This window comes from Lacerta agilis, chromosome 2 (genome assembly GCF_009819535.1).
Source record: "Lacerta agilis isolate rLacAgi1 chromosome 2, rLacAgi1.pri, whole genome shotgun sequence".
Lineage (NCBI taxonomy): Eukaryota > Metazoa > Chordata > Lepidosauria > Squamata > Lacertidae > Lacerta > Lacerta agilis.
The window spans coordinates 105,404,002-105,417,038 of record NC_046313.1 but is presented as its reverse complement, the minus strand read 5'-3'; the positions used below and the strand labels follow the sequence as shown (position 1 = coordinate 105,417,038).

Here is a 13,037-nt window from a genome sequence, read left to right as displayed (position 1 = left end):
CTAATGTATACATTTTTGCAAGGCAATTTCCCCCTGGTACAATGAAATTTTATGTACTTTTTATCTTAGTACAGTATATGCTTTTATAAACACACACACACACACATTACTTGGCTGGAGAACTGCACTGCAAATCTTGGAGAATCTGAATTTCAAAAATTGGGTGTGCTTTGGGTTCCATGTTGTTCCAGAAAGTGCAAATTAGGCAGGTTCGCCTCAACATGTGAAATAAATCTGATTTCTCCCCCTTTCAATCACTGAGCCTGAGTCAGGAAAGGCCCGGGGGGGGGGACACCTCTCTGCCCCAATGAAGAGGTGACTGCTTGCCACCTTGCACTGGCCCCCAAGGTAAATTCTCCCCTCCACTGAGAACAGGATACAGTAGCAGACAGAATGGGTGGGATGCAAGTGAGCAGAATCTGCTCTGAGTTCTTGTTCAATCTGAGCTGGCTAGCCTGCCTTGTTACATCTTGCAGGCCGCAGGAAACTGAGCAGGCTCACCTACGTAAATGCTCAGCTATGCTAAAGAAATCCACACTTCTTTTTACTTTTTGAAAATGACATCATGTGTGGCCTTCATATTCAGCTGCAAGGGTTTTGCAATGTTGTTGCAAAATGGCTGTGCGCTTTGGAAAGGGGGGGGGAAGCTGAATACGGTACTTAGGAAGGAACTGATGTGTGGGAAATGAATGCTGGTGTTGTACACACACACACAAACACACACACACACACACACACACACACACACACACACAAAAACTGCCATGCCATTCTACTCAATATTGATCCAGAGCAGAACTCCGATGTATAGTTAGCAGAGTAAAAACTCAAACACATTGCAGGATTTCCCAAAAAATAGACCAGAGGCAATTGTATTTCATCCAGCAGAGCTTTACTGCTACTGAAGGCAAATGAGCATCATGGTCACAAATCCAATACACTCAGGATTGGCACTGCCCATAAGAAATCCAGTTGCAGCGAACTTAACTTAAACTTACAATAACTTATAATAAGACTAAACCTTAACACTATACAGTGGTACCTCGGGTTAAGTACTTAATTCGTTCTGGAGGTCCGTTCTTAACCTGAAGCACCACTTTAGCTAATGGGACCTCCCGCTGCTGCTGCATCACCAGAGCACAATTTCTGTTCTTATCCTGAAGCAAACTTCTTAACCTGAAGCATTATTTCTGGGTTAGCGGAGTTTGTAACCTGAAGCGTCTGTAACCCAAAGTACCACTTTATACAGAACACCACACCAGAAGGAAGAGAAAGAGTGAAACACAGGCTCCTCCTGGCCTTACTATTATTGTCACCATGATCTTGACAGAAGAGACAACAGAACCAGGAGGCAGCCATGTATCAGCCATCAAGTGGCAATTTGGGAGGCAAAAAGGAGGGACTTTGTCTTGAAGCAAGATCCACAGGGGCAGCAGATTTCCGACGTAGATTGTTATTCACTCTCTTTATGCTGATCAGATGCACCGACTTGGGAAAGGGGGCTGACTTGACTTGACAACATCACACCCGGGTGCCATGCACGATGTTGCAATGTTGTGCATGACGCCCGGACATCATACTCGGGGCCTGGACACAACGCCATTGGGCATGACGTCCGGGCGTCACAAGGCAGCTCAACTTCCATGCCCAGCGGCTTCTCTGTCTCCTTTTCCTCCTCCTCCTCCTCCTGCCACCACCATGGGCGGGGGGCTGCTTCCCCACAGGAGGAGGAGGCGCCACTGCGTTCCTGGCTCATGCAATCCCCAGACATCACACAGTGTCACATCCAGGCATCGCTGACGATGTCACGACATCATGCGTGATGCCTCGGCAAACATTGAAGGGCCCCAGCCTCCCACTAACAAATATTGGGAGGGGTTCCGTCCCTAGGAGTCAGCACCCCTGTTCCTGAAGTAATTGCTCCTTGGTGATGAGGGGGGCACCATTTTCTAGTTCGCCTCAGGTGCCAAAATGTCTTGGGCCAGCCCTGCAACAAACTATCAATTATTATTATTATTAGTAGTAGTAGTAGTAGTAGTAGTAGTACCCTTTGTCTTTCTCTCTGTGTTTAGTTTGGTTTATGTTTTACATTGTTTCTGCCTGACTGAAAAATACAATCAAACACATTGGAAAAAAGGATAACAAAATAAAATGTGGAGAAATGAAACACACACACACACACACACACACACCCCAAGAGAACTGGTGTTGACAGTTTCACTCAGCTCTAGCTCCTCCTTTTTCTCATTTTCTTTCTTAAAGTGGATGGGTTAATTACTTTTTTTCCAGAGCGTGTCTAATGCAACATATTGTTTGTTTGGGTTATAGCAGGCAGGAGGTACATCTCTCGATTGCATATGCTTGACAGTGCATGGGAAGAGAACAGCGTTAGAGGCAACACTGCAAAAACAAGGGTGTGTTCACAATATACTTCCTTCCCCTCTGCCTGAGAATGCAAAGAGCGTGCTGCAGCTACTGCTGTCACTGCAGCAGAGGCAGAGGCCAAGGCATTCATTGGAGGCCGAATCTGATGCATCCTCAGTAGTTCCCTCCCTGCCCCCCAACCTGTGGATCCTTCCACCTGAAGCGGTCACCTCACCTTGCCTCATGCTCCCATCAGTCCCAGCCAACACCATGGTCAGCAATGAGGGGAGTTGGAGTCTGGCATTATAGAAACATAGCATTGTAGAGTTGGAAGGGACCCCAAGGGTCATCTAGTCCAACCCCCTGCAAGGAAGGAATCTTTTGCCCAAAGTGGGGCGCAAACCCATGACCCTGGGATTAAGAGTCTCGTGCTCTACTGGGTGTGCTATCCCAGGACCACTGGTTCCTCACCTCCCTCTGTAAAGTGCAGTGTACACTCATGCGGCTTATGCAAACAGAACAGACAGACAAACAAGTCCTGCAATCCCACACCCACCCCAGCCTTGTTTACATAATAATAATAATCAAAGAATTGTAGAATTGGAAGGGAGCCTGAGGATCATCTAGTCCAACCCCCTGCAGTGCAGGACTATGCAGCTGTCCCATACGGGGATCCAACCTGGAGCCTCGGCGGTATCAGCACCATGCTCTAACCAGAAGAGGAAGAGGAAGAAGAAGAAGAAGAAGAAGAAGAAGAAGAAGAAGTCGCTCATCTGATTGGGTTGCCCCAACCAGTCTCCCAACAAATTTAAACACAAGAAAACATCGCACATTAAAAACATCCTTCTACAGGGCTGCCTTCAGATACCTTCCAAAAGTTTGTTTCCTTGGCACCTAATGGAAGGACGTTCCACTTCTACCGAGAAGGCCCTCTGCATGTTGTTTGAAAGGCACACTGATACAAAGGGGAGGGATCCCTTATGAAGCAGAGTTGCGGCTGGGACGCTTCTGAGAACTTGCCTGAAAACGAGAGCGGGGGGGCGGGGAGTGCCTACCTACTGAGTTTCCTCTCGGAGCGCAGAATAGAAGCTGAGGTTTGACTTCCCAAGCGACCTCTTATCTTTCGCGTTGAGGCTGAGAACTTGGCAGCGCCTCGCAGGACGGGACAGCGCATTCAGAGCAGCGGGAAATTATGTGCCAAGTTCTTCCCGGAGCCTTGGAGTTGGCAAAGATCCCGGAAGAAACTGGTCAGGATGGAAAGGGGGGTGGGGGAGAGGAGATCGAAGTGTCGTCTTTGCAAATTCTTTTTGGAACAGCCAACAGGCAACGAGACTGGAACGAATGGGTGGAGGTAGGTCGTGGGAAGCTTTTGTGGATTCACAGGGGTTAACATAAAGAGCAGGTGTCTAGGTGTGGTTCGTGGGCATAGCAAAGGGGGGAGGCTGGGAGGGACAGCTCAGCTGTCCCCGCAATCAATAAAAATATATAAAAACACATAGCTAACTGCGGTTCTCCCCATCCCCCAACAAAAGACCTAATCCGCTCCAACAAAAATCTTGGCTACGCCCAAGGTGTGGTTGGAATTGGCTCAGATTGTGGGCTTAGGAACGAGGAGACCACAGAAGAAAGGATGCTAAGGGATTGATTGGGGAAAGGGAAGCTGGAGGAAGCGAGAAGGAGAAGGAGAAGGAGACAGAGGCAAGGCTAGGGAGAGAAGCAAAAACAACAGGAAGAAGAGTTTGGATTTGATATCCCGCTTTTCACTACCCGAAGGAGTCTCAAAGCGGCTCACATTCTCCTTTCCCTTCCTCCCCCACAACAAACACTCTGTGAGGTGAGTGGGGCTGAGAGACTTCAGAGAAGTGTGACTAGCCCAAGGTCACCCAGCAGCTGCATGTGGAGGAGCGGAGACGCAACCCGGTTCCCCAGATAACGAGTCTACCGCTCTTAACCACTACACCACACTGGAGACAAATGTAAGAGATATAAATAAGGAAGTGAGGTTCTCTTGTGGAGCACTGGGGGCCATTCAGTAGGTCTCTACTATAACCCTCTCTGCAGGCACCATTTTACAACCTCATTTATTTGTAAAATCAGTCTTATGGGCAGGACTTTACAAGAAGTGGAGAAGTTTAGGGTAGAGAAAGGTGGTGGAGAGGTTTTGTATTTTTTCAATGTATTTTTATTAAAGATTTTAAAGGTAGGGATGAGCGGTTTGCTATGCGTGCTGAAAGAGGCGAAACGACAGCACAAAGATACGAGGAGAGTTTGGCTTGGCAATGGGGTGGCAAAAATAATGTGGATTATATAGGCATTGCTGAAACTGCTGCTTACATCACTGAAGGCAAACATGGAGGTGTGGCATCAGAGCAAGAGACCCCCGATCTTGCTTTGGTGCTCCCCGAATCTGTGCTCTGCTGAAGATGAGTCTTTGTTGTTGTTGTTGTTCAGTCGTTCAGTCGTGTCCGACTCTTCGTGACCCCATGGACCAGAGTACGCCAGGCACGCCTATCCTTCACTGCCTCTCGCAGTTTGGCCAAACTCATGTTAGTAGCTTCAAGAACACTGTCCAACCATCTCATCCTCTGTCGTCCCCTTCTCCTTGTGCCCTCCATCTTTCCCAACATCAGGGTCTTTTCTAGGGATTCTTCTCTTCTCATGAGGTGGCCAAAGTACTGGAGCCTCAACTTCAGGATCTGTCCTTCTAGTGAGTACTCAGGGCTGATTTCTTTGAGAATGGATAGGTTTGATCTTCTTGCAGTCCACGGGACTCTCAAGAGTCTCCTCCAGCACCATAATTCAAAAGCATCAATTCTACGGCGATCAGCCTTCTTTATGGTCCAGCTCTCACTTCCGTACATTACTACTGGGAAAACCATAGCTTTAACTATACGGACCTTTGTCGGCAAGGTGATGTCTTTGCTTTTTAAGATGCTGTCTAGGTTTGTCATTGCTTTTCTCCCAAGAAGCAGGCGTCTTCTGATTTCGTGACTGCTGTCACCATCTGCAGTGATCATGGAACCCAAGAAAGTGAAATCTCTCACTGCCTCCATTTTTTCCCCTTCTATTTGCCAGGAGGTGATGGGACCAGTGGCCATGATCTTAGTTTTTTTGATGTTGAGCTTCAGACCATATTTTGCGCTCTCTTCTTTCACCCTCATTAAAAGGTTCTTCAATTCTTCCTCACTTTCTGCCATCAAGGTAGTATCATCAGCATATCTTAGGTTGTTGATATTTTTTCCGGCAATCTTAATTCCGGTTGGGGATTCATCCAGTCCAGCCTTTCGCATGATGTATTCTGCATATAAGTTAAATAAGCAGGGAGACAATATACAGCCTTGTCGTACTCCTTTCCCAATTTTGAACCAGTCAGTTGTTCCATATCCAGTTCTAACTGTAGCTTCTTGTCCCACATACAGATTTCTCAGGAGGCAAATGAGGTGATCCGGCACTCCCATTTCTTTAAGAACTTGCCATAGTTTGCTGTGGTCGACACAGTCAAATGCTTTTGCATAATCAATGAAGCAGAAGTAGATGTTTTTCTGGAACTCTCTGGCTTTCTCCATAATCCAGCGCATGTTTGCAATTTGGTCTCTGGTTCCTCTGCCCCTTCGAAATCCAGCTTGCACTTCTGGGAGTTCTCGGTCCACATACTGCTTAAGCCTGCCTTGTAGAATTTTAAGCATAACCTTGCTAGCGTGTGAAATGAGTGCAATTGTGCGGTAGTTGGAGCATTCTTTGGCACTGCCCTTCTTTGGGATTGGGATGTAGACTGATCTTCTCCAATCCTCTGGCCACTGCTGAGTTTTCCAAACTTGCTGGCATATTGAGTGCAGGACCTTAACAGCATCCTCTTTTAAAATTTTAAATAGTTCAGCTGGAATATCATCACTTCCACTGGCCTTGTTGTTAGCAAGGCTTTCTAAGGCCCATTTGACTTCACTCTCCAGGATGTCTGGCTCAAGGTCAGCAACCACATTACCTGGGGTGTATGAGACCTCCATATCTTTCTGGTATAATTCCTCTGTGTATTCTTGCCACCTCTTCTTGATGTCTTCTGCTTCTGTTAGGTCCTTTCCACTTTTGTCCTTAATTGTGGTAATCTTTGTACGAAATGTTCCTTTCATATCTCCAATTTTCTTGAATAAATCTCTGGTTTTTCCCATTCTGTTATTTTCCTCTATTTCTTTGCATTGCTCGTTTAGAAAGGCCCTCTTGTCTCTCCTTGCTATTCTTTGAAAATCTGCATTCAATTTCCTGTATCTTTCACGATCTCCTTCGCATTTTGCTTGTCTTCTCTCCCCCGCTATTTGTAAGGCCTCATTGGTCAGCCACTTTGCTTTCTTGCATTTCTTTTTCATTGGGATGGTTTTCGTTGCTGTCTCCTGTATAATGTTACGAACCTCCATCCACAGTTCTTCAGGTACTCTATCCACCAAATCTAAATCCTTGAACCTGTTCTTCACTTCAACTGTGTATTCATAAGGAATTTGATTTAGATTGAATCTTACTGGCCCAGTGGTTTTTCCTACTTTCTTCAGTTTAAGCTGGAATTTTGCTATAAGGAGCTGATGATCTGAGCCACAGTCAGCTCCAGGTCTTGTTTTTGCTGAGTGTATAGAGCTTCTCCATCTTTGGCTGCAGAGAATATAATCAATCTGATTTCGATGTTGCCCATCTGGTGATGTCCATGTGTAGAGTCGTCTCTTGTGTTGTTGGAAAAGTGTGTTTGTGATGACCAGCTTGTTCTCTTGACAGAACTCTATTAGCCTTTGCCCTGCTTCATTTTGATCTCCAAGGCCAAACTTGCCAGTTGTTCCTTTTATCTCTTGACTTCCTACTTTAGCATTCCAATCCCCTATAATGAGAAGAACATCCTTCTTTGGTGTCATTTCTATAAGGTGTTGTAAGTCTTCATAGAATTGATCAATTTCGGTTTCTTCAGCACTGGTAGTTGGTGCAGAAACTTGGATTACTGTGATGTTAAAAGGACTGCCTTGGATTCGTATCGAGATCATTCTATCATTTTTGAAGTTGCATCCCAGTACAGCTTTCGCCACTCTTTTGTTGACTATGAGGGCCACTCCATTTCTTTTACGGGATTCCTGCCCACAGTAGTAGATACGATAGTCATCCGAACTGAATTCGCCCATTCCTGTCCATTTTAGTTCACTGATGCCTAGGATGTCAATGTTTATTCTTGCCATCTCATTTTTTACCACATCCAGCTTACCAAGGTTCATGGTTCTTACATTCCAGGTTCCTATGCAATACTTTTCTTTACAGCATTGGACTTTCCTTTCGCTTCCAGGCATATCCACAACTGAGCGTCCTTTCGGCTTTGGCCCAGCCGCTTCATCAGCTCTGGATCTACTTGTACTTGTCCTCCACTCTTCCCCAGTAGCAAGTTGGATGCCTTCCGACCTGAGGGGCTCATCTTCCAGCGTCATATCTTTTATATGCCTGTTGTCTTTGTCCATGGAGTTTTCTTGGCAGGGATACTGGAGCGGCTTGCCAGTTCCTTCTCCAGGTGGATCACGTTTGGTCCAAACTCTCCGCTATGACCTGTCCATCTTGACCTGTCCATAGCTTGCCTGAGTAATTCAAGCCCCTTCGCCACGACAAGGCAGTGATCCATGAAGGGGGAAGATGAGTCTAGGCTCTCATTTAAGGGGAAACCCCTTCAGAAAGCTCAGTAAGGACCAAGCGATTGGTCCTGCTTGAGCTATAGCAGAGCTTTCCAAACTATGTGTTTTATGGGGTCTGCCAGGGTCACACCCACCTACCTGGTCACACGCAGAGGGAGGATGCTCCAGACCAGCATGAAAAGTTTGGAAAGCTCTAGCTTAGAGTATTCTGCAGGAGGGCATGGAGGCTGCAAACTTGAGAAGAGGCCTCCTTCTTTGTGGTGAGGATATTATACTGCAACATTTTGTTGCTGGTCCCACCAATATTTGACTACTTTAAGCTGTCATACAGAACTGCCTTTGAGTTGCACAGAGTTCTCCAAAGCTCTGTTGAATCAGTCTCATGAGCGCTGGTGGATAGGTCTTATTTTTTTCCCTACCACACAGGCAATGTCCATGGCTAAAGTTTTCCATTGTTCTCAATGTTGTCTTCATTATCACCATCATCCTTGTCCTTGCACTAGGTAAGTTGCAGAAACTTGGGTGCTACTTTCCTTGAAGTCTCTCTTCAGCCACCTGGGATAGCTCAGTCAGTAGAACATGAAACGCTTAATCTCAGGGTCGTGAGTTCAAGACCGGTGTTGGGCAAAAGTTTTCATCCTCAGCACTAAACGGATTATAACAGTTCCAGCAGAATTTGCTTTAGATCAGCAAATACTGTGGGACAGGGAGAACATAGGGATGGCATCATACGTACAGCACCCCAAAAAGGCACCTATATCCAGCACTGTATGCCCATTATTACGGTGTGCACACAAAGGGAGCTTCTCCATAATTCCCAATTTTTTCTTCCCTTGGTCTTGGAAACGGAGATTACCAAGCTCCCAGTTCTCCCTGGCTCCTGCTCCCCTTTGTCTCCTAGCAATGGAGCAAATGCCTGAGCTGTACCCTCCTCAGCCTGCATGAGAGTTCCCTGCAGTGCCGGCCCTGTCATGAGGCAGAGTGAAGCAGCTGCCTCAGGTAGCAGATGGGAGGTGGGTGGGCGAAAATAATGGTGAGCTGTTGGGGAACAGAGCTCTCTGTGCTGCTATTATTTGCCCTGTGGCCCCATAGCTCCTGCCCTCAGATGCAGTGGAGGACATTGTCTGGTTACATGTTTAGGATTCAAATGCCTATCTGGCTGACCTCTGCACATGGAATTGAGGCGTCCTGTAGGTGGGGTTGACATCCTGCCCTTGGCAACAGAATGTTGTTTCTCTTTAGAGACTGCATGCCTCACTGAGAGTCTTTTGTTACTTTCAGCTTATCTTCCAAGATGGCTGATGGATGGAGTGTATTGTACATGTATTGAAAAAAGGGGGGGGCGATACATATGTGCTTAAGATATATGTGACTTGTGTTTTGCACTTGGGAATTGCAAAAAGTTTTAAGGAGCTGTGAGGTAGATAGTTAGGCCCTACTCTGTTTCAGCTGAATGATCCCAGTTTCTGTCTGTGCTTCTCGGAGATAGGTGGATGAATAATCTGGTACCATTTAATTCTCTGTACCTATCTTAGTTCTTCCTAACAGAACAAAGCAACCAAATTCCAACCCTCTTACTGCTGAATATTGCCCATATAACTGGACTAGCTTTAGAAACAAATGCTACTATTTTTCGGAAGAAGAAGGGGATTGGAACTCCAGCTACGTGTTTTGCTCCTCAAACAATGCGTCTCTTGCTAGGATTGAAGAGGATGAAGAGGTGAGGTGTGGAAACATTGTCTGTCTAAGCTGTTTGATATATAACTCTAAGCCATGGTTTGTTCGACAAACCACAAGTTAACCATGAGTTGTCCTATGAGTGGTCAAAGAAACCATGGCTTTGGCTCATTTCCCAACGCTCTTGCCTCATGCCTTCGTAGCTTGGTTAGTGGTCAGATAAACCGTGGTTAAAGAAGGGTGCTGAGTTAGCACATAACACTAAGTGATTGTTAAAACAAACAAGCATTTGTTGTAGTAGTAGTAGTAGTAGTAGTAGTAGAAGTAATAATATTAATTTATTTATTTATATCCTGCCCATCCATCCGGGACTCCCCAGCCACTTTGGGTGGCTCTCAACATCATCATCATCATCATATCATCAATATAAAGCGATAAAACATCAAACATTAAAAACTTCCCTAAACATGGCTGCCTTCAGATCTCTTCAAAAAGTCAGATGGTTGTTTATTTCCTTGACATCTGATGGGAGGGCGTTCCACAGGGCGGGTGCCACTACCGAGAAGGCCCTCTGCCTGGTTCCCTGTAACCTCACTTCTCGCAGGGAGGGAACTGCCAGAAGGCCCTCGGAGCTGGACCTCAGGGTCCAGGCTGAACGATGGGGGTGGAGACGCTCCTTCAGGTATACTGGGCCAAGGCTGTTTAGGGCTTTAAAGGTCAGCACCAACTCTTTGAATTGTGCTCAGAAATGTACTGGGAGCCAATGTAGGTCTTTCAGGACCCGTGTTATATGATCTCAGCAGTCACTCCATCACCAGTCTAGCTGCCGCATTCTGGATTAGTTGTAGCCTGCAACAAACCATAGCTTCAGATCAGTAAGTAAACCACATAATTCTAACCCATAGTTTAGTAAACAATAGTTTAATAAACCACAGCTTATGTGAACCAGGCCATATTGTTGTTTAATCATTAAGTCCAGCCATTACGTAGCACAAAGGAGCTGATTTAAATACAAAAATAATTGTAGGGTCATAGCAGTAAACATTGAGCACATAAAATATTTTTTGTTAAAAAGTATTTATTTAAAACAAACGAACACCCCACCCCACATTTGTATCCTGGGCTGGTAGCTGAACTGAGTTAAGAACTCCATCCAACACTCACAATTAATGAAACAATTGCAGGAAATAGAATGAGGATGTTAAAATGATAGGAGAGAATAATAATAATTATGTTTAAAAATGTTAGAGAATAAGAATAACTAATAAGCAGGATAAGATAATATGACAAAAAACCAGAATGGGAAGCTGAGGGAAGTCGTGGGGGGGGGGAATTGGGGGACAATATTTTTGTTATATATTATATGATATTCGGATGTCAAAAAATGGTAAAATGTTAATAAAAATTATTTATATATAAATAAGAACTCCATCCAACAAGATGCTCTTTCTTTTTTTAAAAAATAAACTGGTAAATATTTTGGACTTGTGTAATATTTTCAGCTGCACTGTGAATATGGCTGTTCAAGACTCTAATATCTTCTGGTCTTTTAAAGTCTTATTGTAAACGTCATGACATGAAGAGGAGCTACTGGATTGGTGTCCAACCAGGGATGGGAGAGACCCGGAAATGGCTAAATGGAGACACTGCAAAGTGAGTCCTTCCCATAAATTGTTGTTGTTCAGTCGTTCAGCCGTTTCCGACTCTTCGTGACCCATGGACCAGAGCACGCCAGGCACTCCTGTCTTCCACTGCTTCCTGTAGTTTGGTCAGACTCGTGTTAGTAGCTTCGAGAACACTGTCCAACCATCTCATCCTCTGTCGTCCCCTTCTCCTTGTGCCCTCCATCTTTCCCAACATCAGGGTCTTTTCTAGGGAGTCTTCTCTTCTCATGAGGTGGCCAAGGTACTGGAGCCTCAACTTCAGGATCTGTCCTTCTAGTGAGCACTCAGGGCCGATTTCCTTGAGAATGGATAGGTTTGATCTTCTTGCAGTCCATGGGACTCTCAAGAGTCTCCTCCAGCACCATAATTCAAAAGCATCCCATAAATACTGATAATCAAAAATGAAATGTTTCCAAAGACAGCTCTGTATATAATTGTTTATCGAAGGGCTTCTTTCCTAAGGAACATAACTTTGAACAAAATCACAAGTCCCCTGAAATGGGAGTTTAGAATGCAACTTATTTGAAATCCTGCAGGTGAAGTGTTTCAGGTCACAGCAGGTGCTACAATAACCATGTTCTACTTTCGCTGTCAGAGGCAACCAGTTGAGGGGAATTGCATGTGGGCAGAATGGTGCTGCACTCAGGTCTGGCTTGCAGGCTTCCCACTTGTGAGAACAGGATGCTGGACTAGGTGGGCCATTGACCTGACCCAATAGTCTTGTCTTAGGTTCTATGAGTTTCCTTTCCAGCTTGATTTGGTCCCACCACCTCTTAGCAAATATCTGGGGGGGGGGAGGTTTTGACTCATCTACTGCAGCCTTTAGCAACCTTCCAGATATTTGGTACAACAACTATAGTATTAGCCCCAGCCTGAATGACCATCCATTTGCCCATTTAACTCAGTACTGTTCAGGGTCGAAGAATTGATGCGTTTGAATTATGGTGCTGGAGGAGACTCTTGAGAGTCCCATGGACTGCAAGGAGATCAAACCTATCCATTCTTAAAGAAATCAGCCCTGAGTGCTCACTAGAAGGACAGATCCTGAAGTTGAGGCTCCAGTACTTTGGCCACCTCATGAGAAGAGAAGACTCCCTGATGTTGGGAAAGATGGAGGGCACAAGGAGAAAGGGATGACACAGGATGAGATGGTTGGACAGTGTTCTCGAAGCTACTAACATGAGTTTGGCCAAATTGCGAGAGGCAGTGAAGGATAGGGGTGCCTGGCGTGCTCTGGTCCATGGGGTCACGAAGAGTCGGACACTGCTGGTGGTCACCACAAGGGTGACCACCAGCAGTGGATCTCTAGGGTTTCCAGCAGACATCTTTTCACCTATTGGATCCTCTTAGTTAGAGAAGCTGAGGACCTGAGCCTAGGACTTCCTACATGTAGAACAGGGGTCACTTTGTGGGGCTCCGGACTATATTTTTTTTGGGGGGGTGAACAAATTCCTGTGCCCCACAAATAACCCAAAGATGCATTTTAAATAAAAGGACACATTCTACTCATATAAAAACAGACCGTCCGCGGGCTGGATTTAGAAGGAGATTGGGCCCAGATCCAGCCCCCGGGCCTTAGTTTGCCTACCCATGATGTAGAACATGTGCCTTGACCCCGAGCAGCAGGGTTTAGTGAAAATCCATTGGAAAGTTCAGCAGTTACGATGCTTTGGAGTCCCTATTT

The 13,037-nt window shown here is 45.6% G+C and overlaps 1 protein-coding gene across 1 annotated transcript in view; it reads left to right on the top strand.

The window, feature by feature from the left end:
• Positions 1 to 11,355, top strand: part of LOC117042103 (C-type lectin domain family 2 member B-like) — a 28,950-nt gene extending 17,595 nt beyond the window's left edge. Inside the window, exons 4-5 of the mRNA XM_033141581.1 lie at positions 9,548 to 9,732; positions 11,245 to 11,355. Of these exons, the coding sequence (XP_032997472.1) occupies positions 9,548 to 9,732; positions 11,245 to 11,346 (287 nt within the window). The 3' untranslated portion in view covers positions 11,347 to 11,355. The remainder of the gene's footprint in view (positions 1 to 9,547; positions 9,733 to 11,244) is intronic.
• Positions 11,356 to 13,037: the final 1,682 nt, after the last annotated feature.